This window comes from Mycotypha africana, assembly GCF_025528875.1.
Source record: "Mycotypha africana strain NRRL 2978 chromosome Unknown BDF20scaffold_1, whole genome shotgun sequence".
Lineage (NCBI taxonomy): Eukaryota > Fungi > Mucoromycota > Mucoromycetes > Mucorales > Mycotyphaceae > Mycotypha > Mycotypha africana.
In genome coordinates, this window is record NW_026515725.1 from 1730004 (window position 1) to 1743038 (window position 13035).

General features: G+C 38.3%; 6 protein-coding genes across 6 annotated transcripts; 3 read left to right on the plus strand and 3 right to left on the minus strand.

Moving 5' to 3' along the window:
• The first annotated feature begins 535 nt into the window (after positions 1–535).
• BDF20DRAFT_844461 (Tubulin/FtsZ, GTPase domain-containing protein) lies at positions 536–2597 on the plus strand. Its single transcript, XM_053079621.1, has 5 exons — positions 536–663; positions 736–771; positions 856–1051; positions 1130–2484; positions 2576–2597. The coding sequence occupies exons 1-4, from the start codon at positions 631–633 to the stop codon at positions 2209–2211; spliced, it is 1347 nt and encodes a 448-aa protein (XP_052940662.1). The 5' UTR covers positions 536–630; the 3' UTR covers positions 2212–2484; positions 2576–2597.
• On the plus strand, positions 2480–4311 carry BDF20DRAFT_844464 (eukaryotic porin/Tom40). Its single transcript, XM_053079622.1, has 6 exons — positions 2480–2804; positions 2877–2980; positions 3053–3212; positions 3287–3408; positions 3477–3560; positions 3660–4311. The coding sequence occupies exons 1-6, from the start codon at positions 2792–2794 to the stop codon at positions 4026–4028; spliced, it is 852 nt and encodes a 283-aa protein (XP_052940663.1). The 5' UTR covers positions 2480–2791; the 3' UTR covers positions 4029–4311.
• Positions 4312–4942: 631 nt separating this feature from the next.
• Positions 4943–5495, minus strand: BDF20DRAFT_844471 (uncharacterized protein; the record flags this gene model as incomplete). Its single annotated transcript, XM_053079623.1, has 1 exon — positions 4943–5495. A coding segment is annotated over exon 1 (306 nt), but the record flags the coding sequence as incomplete, so codon positions are not given.
• A 468-nt stretch (positions 5496–5963) lies between these two features.
• On the minus strand, positions 5964–6837 carry BDF20DRAFT_802357 (uncharacterized protein; the record flags this gene model as incomplete). The annotated part of the gene is made up of 3 exons (XM_053076415.1): positions 5964–6209; positions 6283–6607; positions 6716–6837. Coding segments are annotated over 3 exons (693 nt in total), but the record flags the coding sequence as incomplete, so codon positions are not given.
• Positions 6838–7805: 968 nt separating this feature from the next.
• On the minus strand, positions 7806–10010 carry BDF20DRAFT_844483 (glutamate-5-semialdehyde dehydrogenase). Its single transcript, XM_053079624.1, has 4 exons — positions 9782–10010; positions 9164–9669; positions 8992–9088; positions 7806–8874 (listed from the first exon to the last, which is right to left on the minus strand). The coding sequence occupies exons 1-4, from the start codon at positions 9941–9943 to the stop codon at positions 8269–8271; spliced, it is 1371 nt and encodes a 456-aa protein (XP_052940666.1). The 5' UTR covers positions 9944–10010; the 3' UTR covers positions 7806–8268.
• Positions 10011–10461: 451 nt separating this feature from the next.
• On the plus strand, positions 10462–12386 carry BDF20DRAFT_812547 (Cupredoxin; the record flags this gene model as incomplete). The annotated part of the gene is made up of 2 exons (XM_053076798.1): positions 10462–12198; positions 12276–12386. The coding sequence occupies 2 exons, from the start codon at positions 10462–10464 to the stop codon at positions 12384–12386; spliced, it is 1848 nt and encodes a 615-aa protein (XP_052940667.1).
• Positions 12387–13035: the final 649 nt, after the last annotated feature.

The window sequence follows — 13035 nt, forward strand, 5'->3', positions numbered from 1 at the left end:
GTAAATGGTTGAACATAATTAGTATTATGGTGGAAGAAAACAAAGATGAACATGACGTCTCCCTGCTGTATATTTGTGCTGTCAAAAGGACATTCCACATCAATCAAGTAACAATGAAACTCATGCCAACTGTGCCTGAGATTTTAATACTATGTATTGCAATCAACAAAAGTTATGTGCTTTTCAGTTTAATAAAAGAAAAACAGACCAGTAAATACAAATGAAGTGCTGGGAGTTTTCTGGAACTACTGTTTGATTGCATCGCATGTATTTCAAGATTAAGATTTTAGGTGTTATAGACAAGTTTTACTACATATACGGTACCCGGTAGACACGATGTTGGTACCAAGCCTTGTCCCGTGAGGTATGCGTTTCGGCTATCTGTCATCACCTTCCGCTCACCCAAATCGATCTAAATGATAGAGTTGTTATTCTCTTTACACAAGAACCCCTTTTGTAGTACAAAAGAGCGACTTCTTTGCTTTTCTGTATCAATTTAATTACAAGTTAATTTTGTCGTTCATTGTTTTTGCCCCTTTTTCAATACGGTTTTAATACTTTGCCACTAGATCTCTTCATCGTATCGTTTTATTCAACTTGTACATACTCAGTTAAGTCTACAAATTCAATATGAGAGAGATTATCAGTGTTCACGTTGGCCAGGTAATTAAGAATATACAATAAAGGATCACTACCCTCAAAATTCATGTGGTCGATAATGGTATCCTAAAATAGGCTGGTGTGCAAATCGGTAATGCCTGTTGGGAGCTGGTAAGTATGCTTTCTATCCTTCAGCAACAGAAACAAAATCAGTTGAAAGCAAACGCTATGTCCTACTCTTGAATCATCACTTAGTATTGCCTAGAACACGGTATTCAATCAGATGGTTTTCTAACACCCGAAAAACAAGAAGAAAATGATCGTGGATTCTCTACTTTCTTCAATGAAACGGAAAACGGAAAGTACGTTCCTCGTAGTATCTACGTTGATTTGGAACCCACAGTGGTAGATCAGGTTCGTAGCGGCCGGTATAAAGATTTATTCCATCCCGGTATGCTCTATTTGAGAATGATCAGTAACTTTGTTATCGTTACCCATAACTTAACCATGAATACACACTTATACATAGATCAATTGATTACAAGCAAAGAAGATGCTGCTAATAATTATGCTCGTGGTCACTACACCGTTGGTAAAAACGTTGTGGATAAAGTAATGGATTGTATTCGTAAATTGGCAGATAACTGTTCAGGTTTACAGGGCTTCTTAGTATTTCACTCTTTTGGTGGTGGCACTGGTTCTGGGTTCAGTGCCTTGTTAATGGAGTATCTTTCTGTCAGTTATGGAAAGAAATCCAAATTGGAGTTCTCCATTTACCCTGCTCCTCAAGTTTCGACATCTGTTGTTGAACCTTACAACTCCATCTTAACGACTCACACCACCTTGGAACACTCCGATTGTTCTTTTATGGTCGATAATGAAGCGATCTATGATATTTGTCGCCGCAACCTTGGTATCGAACGCCCCAAGTATGAAAACCTGAACAGATTGATTGCTCAGGTCGTCTCTTCCGTCACAGCCTCTCTACGTTTTCAAGGCTCGCTTAACGTTGATTTAAACGAGTTTCAAACAAACCTGGTTCCGTACCCACGTATTCACTTTCCCTTGGTTACATATTCACCTATTATAGCTGAGAAAAAAGCGAGCCATGAACAATTCTCGGTTGCGGAGATTACCTACAACTGCTTCGAAGCTAATAATCAAATGGTCAAATGCGATCCTCGCAACGGTAAATACATGGCTTGTTGCCTGCTTTATCGCGGCGATGTGGTTCCCAAAGACACCAATGCTGCCATTAGTAGTATTAAAACCAAGCGTACCATTCAATTTGTCGACTGGTGTCCAACCGGCTTCAAAGTGGGCATAAGTAGTCAACCTCCTACCGTTGTGCCTGAAGGTGATCTAGCCACGGTTAGTCGTGCTGTATGTATGTTGTCCAATACCACAGCGATTGCGGAAGCTTGGGCTCGCTTGGATACCAAATTTGATTTGATGTATGCAAGACGTGCTTTTGTACATTGGTATGTCGGTGAAGGTATGGAAGAGGGCGAATTTACTGAAGCTCGTGAGGATTTAGCAGCTCTTGAAAAGGATTATGAAGAAGTGGCTGCTGACTCCTTAGGCGATTCTGAATTTGAAGAAGAATATTAAGTTCCAAAAATTGAAAATGTTATGGATCATAAAGGTTCCAAAGGGAACTTTGACCTCTCTACTCTTCTTTTGCCGTTTTATCTTATGGCCAATCACTTCTTTCTTTTATTTGCAATCTCAATTCCCTTTATAACCTTTAAAAAATATAAAAGAGCACTAATAAACTATTGAAAGCTTTTTGAAAAGAACCAGTGGGATGGAAAAAAACATTCCTGATTTAGAGGTGACTAAGAAACAAATTGGCAATATTCATTCACATTAATGATTGCTTCGCTATTTTATATAGTTCAATCATTGTATTCAGTTGATGCTCCTACAAATGTAGTTATTGTTGTTATTTAGATTTGCACTGTAAACTACATACGTGGTTTCAAGACAGAGTCGTGATTAATGGCTTTAAATTGTCCAAAATAAAATCTTTGTCCATTTATGCACAGGAAAAACTCAGTTGTGGTGAGCGTTGTTCAAAAGTTGGGCATTCTTAAGCCATAAGAATGTATGCAATATAAACGTTGTCTTGCTTATAAAAAAAAAGGGCTTCTCAGCACTCATTTTCTCAAATACACTGTCAAAAATTTAAATGTCCTTTTCAGGTGAGAACTCAAAACGGATCGAGATCGGCAGGACCGCGATTTAACGTAACACCTACTTCCCATTTCATAAAGTTTCCTACAATGACATTGGCAAATCTGCTAGAAACCTGCTTTTAAGAGACTTCCCGATCGGTGGTGTTAAGCTCGATGTCAAAACAACTGCACCTAACGGTGTGGTAAGTACCTGTTTTTATTTTGTAATTTCCGGTTAAGCACAGATCGATCTTAATCTCCTCCGTCCATGTTAGGCATTTCGAATTAATGGACAACGTGATAATAGAACAGGTATCATTATAGGAGATCTAGAAACAAAATATATGGATAGAAAAACAGGTTTTGCTATCACCGAATCTTGGACAACCTCAAACCAAATTAATGGAAAAATTGAATTGAACAACAATCTCGCAAGTAAAGTGGCATCATGTATACATATAGAAAAGGAGCCAGAATTATGCAGATTCTAATTTGTTTGACATAAACAGAGGGCCTTAAAATAGAGTTTTTAACATCACTTATACCTAATGCGAAGGAGAAAGCGGCTAAATTGAACGTAACCTACCGTCAAGCTAGTGTTCTAACTGCTATCAATTACGATGTATTTAAGGTACGAAGAAAACTACAAGATTTAATAATTTATTTAAATACCTAAAAGTAAATAATCTGTGATTGTAGAATGTGATGAGTGTTAACTCTACTTCTAACCGTGGTGGCTTCGTCGTTGGTGCTGAAGCTGCTTATAATGTTAGGGATGCAAAGGTATGATTTTAGCAAAAAAAAAAAAAAAAAAGCAGTTATATACCAAATGTGGGAACAGGAAAGCTTATGTATATAATCGGATATTCTCGTCTCTTCTAGATTCATCGATATAATGCAGCAGTAGGTTATAGCACAAATGAGTATGCTATTGCTATTAATTCAGCAAATAATATGTCACAATTTGCAGTATCTTATTATCACCGAGTAAACGGAGATTTAGAGGCATCAGGAAAAGCTGTTTGGAGTAAGACAACAATGAACGGCGTGGCGTTGGAAGTAGGTGCTCGAATGAGATTGGATAAAACTTCCTTTATCAAGGGCAAAGTGACAAATTCTGGGATAGTCGGAGCCTCTTACACACAGCAAGTTCGACCTGGCGTCAAAATTAACTTTGGTGCAGCCATTGATACGAACCGTTTAAACGAGAATGGACATAAAGTGGGCATGGCTTTAACCTTTGAAAATTAGACCAAGCATGAATAAATTACTTTTACATACTTAGAGATGCGTGATAATAACTTTTGGATTGAGAAGCAATGAAGACTTATAGACTTCTTTATTTGTTTTAATTGATGGAAATGAAATTTAATGGTCAAATAAAATAAACTACCATCCTGGTTGGAAATAAAAACTAGCTTTCGCCATTACTTAACGTGGCTTGTTTTATCCATTAGTTTCAAGTGGTGATTGTTAGTGATTATGTAAGCAGTTAGATTATGGATCAGGTGTACAGTTTTTTAGCTTTGGGTTTAGACGAAGCCGCAATATAACTAGACGAAAAAAGTAAATTTTTGAGACCATCAAGTTATAATTTCAAGATCGAGCTACACAAAAATTGAGACGCTTACCTGTAAAAATCAAACCAGCTTCGTGCTGGCGATTAGAGGATGGTGTTTAAGTGGTTGTTGCGGGTGATTTTGGTTTTCTAGAAAACTCCGCAGGTCTTCCCGTTGACTTCCAGATCGAAACGCTAATTGTCAACATGTTTTTAGCAGCGTTGACGTCCCGGTTCCAAAGTATCGAACAGGTTTTGCAGGCAAGGATACTTTGGCCGGGAACTGTCTTCAATGCTTCAAGATTGTTGGAATGACAATTATTGCATATTCGAGAGGTTTTGTATTCATCAATTGTTATCGTCAGTAAATCGCCAGCAGCCTCTCTTCGCTTCAAGGCACGCCAAAGAACTCCCACGACACCAGTCTTATGGCCTTTGATGGGCACTGCACTCTTCCCGAACATGCCATTACCAACTACAATTAAAGGGATCTTTTTAGTGTCGCCTACACTAAAGGGTTCAGGCTTCCACTTGCTCTTCAGGGAATTGCTGTAGAAAGCATGAGTTCTATCAATATTTCTGCGAATAGTGGATGAATTGCTTATCATTTAAAAACCTTACCTATCTTTCTTAGCGAGAACATCGCTTACTTCTCTCGCATCTGCTTTTTCCCTCTCTTCTGGAACCTTTTGCTTCTTCTTCTTCTTCTTTTTACGTTTACAAAAGGCCATTCTGTCGGTATTCTTCTTTGGCCACTTGCTTCGATCTTTCTTCTTCTTCAACCTCACTTGCTTATTGTACTTTGTGGTTCCATTAATAAGCAAATTGACCATATTGTTGGCAGCACGCTCTTTACCCTGGTATAAACGAAATCTGTCTTCAGCAGTTCTCTCGTCGTAAAAAGAAGACAAGGCTTCGAAGTGCTGCAACATATATTGTACATGACGATCATGTTGTTCGATGATAGAAGTTTTGGCGGTTGGTATGCCACTTTCGATCATTTTAAGTGTGCCTGCTTTCTTCTTTTCCAGCTTTGCAGCGTATCTGGTACTTCCGGTCATATGATAATATTCCTTGGTAGAGCAGCTGCGTACTTGATGTTTGTTACGGTCTAGTCCGATTGCCGCTGTGAAGACAGATTTCGCCCTGGATCAAGGAAAGCGGGTCTGTAATTGTCTTGTACTTCGTCATAAGAAAAATCTTCCAAAGTCAAGGTGTGATTATGAATGATCATGTCTTCTTTTGTTTTCTTTTTGCGGCTGAACAAAAAGTCTACAGTAAAACCGTTCGACCTAACCATGTTTCGAAACATTACATCAGAACTTTTCTTCAAAGCGGTTAGACTATGACAGAAGCAAAAATAGGGGTGTGTTTACTATTGGGGATAATTTTGCTGAAGAAGTTCTTCTATAGTTTTACCTCTTAAAGCCAAACTTTTTGAAGTCAAAGACTTTACAGAATTGTTCGAGTTGGGCTGTATAACCCTTGGCAACTTTTCCGGGAAACATGAAGGGTGTAAGAGCGTTTATACTTATCGCGATGAACCGCCATTTCAGCGATGGAATAGGAAAGGGAAAGAAACGCTGAGGAAGTGGTAGGACACGGACATCGTACGGCTTATGCTGTATATGTTTTTGCTCGTACGCAAACTGTATGTTCCATAACGCATTAACAAACTTTGCAGGAGCAGCAGAAAGAGAAACGAGGGTTACTTCTCCTGGAATGAACTCTTCAAATTGTTTGCAGAGTACTTCAATTCGGTTTTTGTCAACGGCCGCCAGCTCGAGGTTTTCTGGCCAATGAGGATGACCATGGCAGACAGATTGGTAACAATACAGCTGTACAATTCTTTGTACATCAGTGCGTTTGATATTCTAGAATGTGTATAAAGAGAAATAAATGAATAAAACAGCAGAGCATTAAGAAGGTACTCGGTTACAGCCTTACCGGGAGCATAGTTCTCAGTTTGTAAGTAAGAAACTTTGTTAAGCGCTGCTCGAAGCGCTCTACAATGGAGTTCGTGTAAGAGACGCTCAATTCCTTTGCTGCCTCTGTAAGGCATTGGCTATATCCCACGGTCAGCTTGTGGTTTACTTCGATAGTAGGGAACTTTGCCTTGAAGTCTGTATAATACTGCTTTATGTCCTCGGATAATGCCGTTCTGTGAGTAACTTGCTTGCCCGTCACTAGCTGACCTACTGAATACCAGAATTGCTGGCAGAATACATCAGGAATAGACCTGTCTTTGTTGGCTTCTTTGCTGTCTTTCTTGCTGTCTTCTTTGTTGGCTTCTTTACTGCCTTTGTTGCTGTTTTTATCAGTGTCTTTCTTGTCGCCTTTGTTAGCATTCCTTCTATTCTCCTGATAATGAATGAGGTACGAGTTAACGAATAATTGACTAGAGAATACTATTCTCCTTATGTCAGAGCAGCAAGAGATGACTTTTTCTTGGAATTGTTCGCGAAACGCAGGCTTCACAGCAGACGTAAGAGGGAGCTTCCTCGTGAATACAGTGGAGCCTTCTCCAAGCGTCGAGTTGATAACTTCTTCCTTTGAAGCTATGTGATTGGGACATTCGAGAGAACGAGAAGTAGAATGACCCTTTAAGCCACAACTGATACACTTGACATCTCCAGTTGTTTGCTTCTTCTTTCTCTTTGCTTGCTTCTTTTCTTCCTTGATTGTAGCTGATTGCTTACGTTTCTTGCCGCTACTTCCAACTAAATTTCCGTTAAGCAAACATAAACTTGTCTTGCAGTGAGAGCATGATACTTACCATCACGCGCAGAAACTGCTTTGTAAAACTTGCATTCATGGTATGCCTTGTTGAAATGTCCGCGTGTTTTGCAATCCTTGCACTCGATGCTTACTAGTCATACGAAACATGAATTGAGGATTACCACTATAACCTATTTGTGGCAGCGCGCTCTTGTGTTACTTACGGAAGGACTCATCTTTGACTTTCTTCTTATGGGCTTCTGCCACCGATTTGATTTTTTGCAAGATTTTGGCTTTGTACATGGTGAGTAGTAGCTATCAGGATGAAGAAAGAAAGTATGAAAGAAGTATAACAAGAAGAAGATGGAAATCAAAAGAAAGATGTCAAAGTTATCTTCTGTAAATTCTTTGAATTTGACAACATTTATTTTTTATTACGATTGACAACAACAACCGTTATCTACGTGGCGGAAGAACGTGCCTGGGATCAGTTTAACGCGTAGTTCAATTCATATGGTCCATAAATAAAGTCTCGTAAACCACAACCCTGTATCTATTGCTCATAAGACCTGTGTCACACTAAAATACTCAATAAGTCTCGTAGTACTTTAACGTAATGCCACCATCCATTGAAAAATGTCCACTGACCTTCAAAATAATGTCTCCAATTATTTATTCAATAAATCGTCCAAGAATATTATACCATTTCATCCTAAAGTAATTCAAAATTATCTAAATTAAATATATATATTGTCCAATAAAATTTGTATAAAGTATAAAGTTGAAGCTAAAACACTGTATTTTTTGGTTTTCTTTGAACTCAATTTTGACAACCGCATTGTCTGCATCGGTTATAAAAAACATACGATTACGCTATAGTCACTTTTGTGACGAACTGCACACAATACAGGATTAATAACAGCAGCTGCTTCCTATAATACATTGTATTTTGAATGCCTCTCTCAAGTAGTATCAACAATTCAAACCACTGATACATTGACAGGTCATAATCAAGCTGCGAGGACATTCTATTGTGCTACACTGTAATACGGCCCATGCCAGCTGCGCTCTCTGTAATAAGCAAAGTTATAATAATCATACAAAAAGAGGACTAGATATTGCTATGTTATGCTTGGCTATTATAGGAATATATTCTCCTTTGTTTATATAATGTTGAAATAGCCTTTATTCCTTTCGAAGAATTTTTTGATCAATTTAAATAATGTAATTTGAGGGATCGATAGTCTCGTGTTTATACTGCTTCTTTCCGGATCCGTAGTCTCCAGCGCCTTGGCCATGGCCAAACAGCTTGTATTTATAGATAACTAAACCCTCTAAGCCAACAGGCCCACGAGCATGTGTCTTATTTGTACTCACGCCAACTTCGGCACCAAAGCCATAACGGAAGCCATCAGCAAATCGAGTACTGGCATTCCAATAGCAACCAGCAGCATCGACGCGGGTCATAAAATAATCAGCTGTTTTTTCATCTTCTGTAACGATAGCATCTGTATGTTTGGATCCATGTTCATTGATATGCACAACCGCATCATCAACATTCGATACTGTCTTCACGGCCATAATCAAATCCAAGAATTCAGTGTAGAAATCTTCCTCAACAGCGGGTTGTAGTTTTTTTTGTTTATCATCATCAGAAATATCGCTTACGCTCTTAATAAAGTTGAGCACATTTTCCTCACATTTAAGCGTAACGCCTGCGTCTAATAAGACTTTGGCCACTTTACTGAATTCACCATTTTGTAGTAAGGCTTCGTTGACCAATAATGTCTCGGCAGAATTGCAAGCAGCAGTATAGTTTGTCTATAATCATCATCCAAAGCAAGGTATAACAAAAATAAAAAGAGAGACGGAAGCACATGACATAGTTAATAAACATCGCTGCCTGTTCCGTGTCAAAGCAATATGTAACATCATTACCTTGGAATCAACAACAATTTTCTTTGCTTTTTCAATATCTGCATCTTTGTCGATATAAACAGAACAGATACCATCAGCATGACCAAGAACAGGAATTCTATTCTTGTAAAAGTAACGTCTATAATTAGCTCTATTCCTGAAATAATTGTGTTTCTACGATCATGAACATTACCTTGTATTGTTTTGGATAAACTTGACCAAACTATTACTGCCTCGAGGCACAACCAAATCAATATAACGATCGAGATCTAACAACGCATTAATGTCTTCACGAGTTTCCACAATTTGAACGGCCTCTTTAGGAATATCTTTAAAAGGTAAACTAGCCAATGCATCTTGAATCACACGTGCCAAAGCAGCATTTGTATGCGTGGCTTCTTTGCCACCTTTCAAAATAACTGCATTACCGGATTTGAGTGCCAAACACGATATGTTGACAACTACTTCAGGACGAGCTTCGAAAATAGTCAGCAAGACACCAACAGGAACAGTGATTCGATACAAATCCAAACCCTCGTCCAACTTGGTAGCTAATGTCACCTTTTTGGTAGGATCAGGTAATTCAGCAATATCGCTTACACCTGATAATATCGTATCAAATTTATCTCCTTGACAAACATCTAAACGTTTGAACAATGAACTGGAGAGTTTTCCTTGCTTGACTAATTCTTCAGCAATCTAATGCAACAAATATAAACCATGTGTCAGAGGGAATAATTGTATTTGAAAGGTCTTACAGATCACAGATCGCAATGCAACCGAGACTGGAACCGGTATATAACTTTTGTACCTTTTTGTCCTCTTCGTTAGCTTTGAATATTTCCTCTCGACGTTCGCTTAAAACTTGTTTTATTTTCAAAAGAGCTTCATTTTTCTGTTCTGCGGTTACAGACTGTAGGCTGACAGAAGCAAGACGGGCCGCACGGGCAGTTTCTACAATGGCGGTTGACATTTCAGCTGTTCAAATTTTGACGAAGAGAATCTTTCTTTTTTTTTTTTTTTATTGAGCGTAAAAATAGAAAAAAAGAAGCTAAATATATTAATTTTTCAGGTGATTGCTGCTTTTCGATCATCCGGAGATTCAACTAAGGAATGGGAAATGGCTCCCGTTACACACCATAGCATTGTTTTCTTGATCTGTATTATTGATAAAGAAGTTTGGCTTGGTTCAACTGATGTCATTGTACAGCCAACTTAGTACACATCTTTTTTTTTGTTCGCATAAGCTATATAGCCTGGGCTTAACAAAACTTATTTCCTGATCAAGTATGTGGATATGTTAAAAATATAAAAAATGGCCAATTTCTGTTTAAACTTTACATGTCAAAAACATGGCTCAAAGTTGAATGCAATAGAAACCTTATGACAACATTTCTTGAAGATGATATATAAAGAAGCAATAAAAATAAAAGCACTTATAGTCAATAGTAGTCTCTTCATTCTATTCTTTTTTTAAGCTTTGTACATATTATGCTTCTTCAGATCAACAAAATTTATAGATTGCTTGTCCCCCTGATATTTCAGCAATTACTACTGCTTATTCTCACAAATAAAATAGTTCAAGCTTTCCCTGCTTCTGGTGATACAATTCGAAGATTTGATTTTCACATCGAGTCCACTAAACTAAACCCAGATTGTCACAATGAATCTTACAGTGCTTTGGTAATCAATGGGCAGTACCCAGGCCCCACTCTGCGCGTAGTTAAAAATGATATTATTGAATTACATATCAAAAATGACGCTGCCAACAATGTGTCTACCAGCATTCATTTTCATGGTATCCGACAGTTAGGAAGCCCAAGCTCAGACGGTGTTGCTGGCATTACGCAACTGGGTATAGCTCCTGGTGAGGATTATATACAAAGATTTCAAATAATAGACCAATCTGGTACATTCTATTATCATGCGCATGTAGGCGTTCAGGATGATACAATTCAGGGTGCATTTATTGTTTACGAGAATGAAGCATGTTTGAACAACAATGAGGATGAGAATGACAATAGTGCAACTTTTGTGTCAGATGGACCTTTTGAATATGATGGCGAGTTTATTTTGCACTGGTCCGAATGGTGGCATCAATCCTTCCATGATAGAGAAGCTTTCTATATGAATCATCATTTTCCTGGAGACAGTGGTCCTGACAGCATTTTACTGAATGGTAGATCGATTTATCAAAACACATCCGACATAAACGAACCTCATACTTTATCTGAAAATTGCCAAGGCTTCACTTACTTCGATGTCGAGCCCAACAAAGTATATCGTCTGCGTTTCATTGGTGCAATGACATTCCGTATACTTGGTTTCGTGATTCCTGATCATACTATGAAACTGATCGAGATTGACGGTGAATATGTCAAGCCACACGCTGTTGACTATTTGGAAGTTGGCCCTGGACAACGAATGTCGGTTCTGATCCAAACTGGGGATTACAGCCCAGGAACTACTTTCCCTATTTCTTCTGGTTTCGTATGGCGTATAAAGGGTCCGAAGGGCTATACAAAAAATGGCTATGGATTCCTCCGATATGTTGCTCCCAAAAACGACCTAAAAGAGCTCGGCTGGTCTGCGCAAAAAGAAGATGCTGCTGTATTTGTCACTACACCTCTTATCGGCGATTTGCCGCAAGTACTGCCCCCTGTTGAAGCTCCTGGTTGGGTTTTGCAAGACGTCGAGCCTGTTAGATCTGATGAGGAATATCACACTGCTATCTTAAGTCGACCTGCCAACCGCACTATCAAGATCTCAATGGGGGAAGTCACTTTACCAGACAATACAACTCGCTATGTTTACAACAATCTACCATATGTTCATCATCCTTGGGGGAATGATAGCATGCCTTTATTACAAAAAGTTACTGCTGACCCAAGTTTTGATCTATCTGCATCATTTACTAGTGTAGACGGATATTCAATGAAGCACCATACTTTCAATTTCCATTACAAAGAAGTTGTTGACGTTGTTTTCCAAAATGTGGAAACCCCACATAATGGTTTGTGTGTTGCCCATCCTTGGCACACACACGGCTACTCCCATTATTTATTAGCGGAAGGGGCTGGCGATTATCAACATGATGTTCATAAAGATATCCAAACCTATCCGAATCCTCTGTATAAAGATGTCAGTATGGTGTATAATGTTTACAGTAACGATACATCTGCTAATACGAATGGTGGATGCGGTTGGACAAAAGTTCGAATATACATGGTAATGCATACAATAAGCAGCTTTTCTCGATGAGGAATATATGCGCACATAGACTTACGTTTCAATTGATATGATAGGATAATCCTGGTGTTTGGGCTGTTCATTGTCATATTACGGCTCATATGCTGCAAGGAAAAATGGTTGTTTTCGAAGTAGCGCCACAATTAATTGATGAAGCGGCACTATGATACTTGATATCACTCGACTAATCTGAAAGTGCTCCAGTGAGCAATTTATCGTCTTAATATACTCCTCTCATGAATACGACCGTTTGCCATTAAAAGTTCATTTAAACACAATAACCGGAATCTTAATATTGCACATTTTGGCACATTCAATCTATTTCTTTAGAATAATTTTGATATTTGTACCATTTTTGCTATATTATATTTCATACTCTTTACGGGAATATGATTGCTTTTCAAGTAATTTCTTAATGAATTGTTGGATTCAAAAACTGTGAAAGTTATACCCGAGCAAACAAAATCGAGATTTTGTGTTGACAAGTGTCCTAAAATATGTAGCTCAAATTGCATTTATGAAATTGTGATAAAAGCATTAAAAAGGCTTTTATCTCTTAGACCATGCTAAATAAACTTGCATATAGGTAAATAGTAAAAATAGCTTTGGATGGTGAATGGTACTGTGAGTTTCAACGTGAATGGTTGATTACAATCATTTGTCCTTGTAGAAAAAGTAGCTCAAGTGCAAAACGCACACAATACTAAAATTGCTTGGGGAAAGTCGCACAAGCACTTCCATTTTCTGAAAGGTTGTCGTTCTACGGTCTGTGAGGCGAGTATGTATGCCGCTTTTTCCTCATATAGTTTTATATCA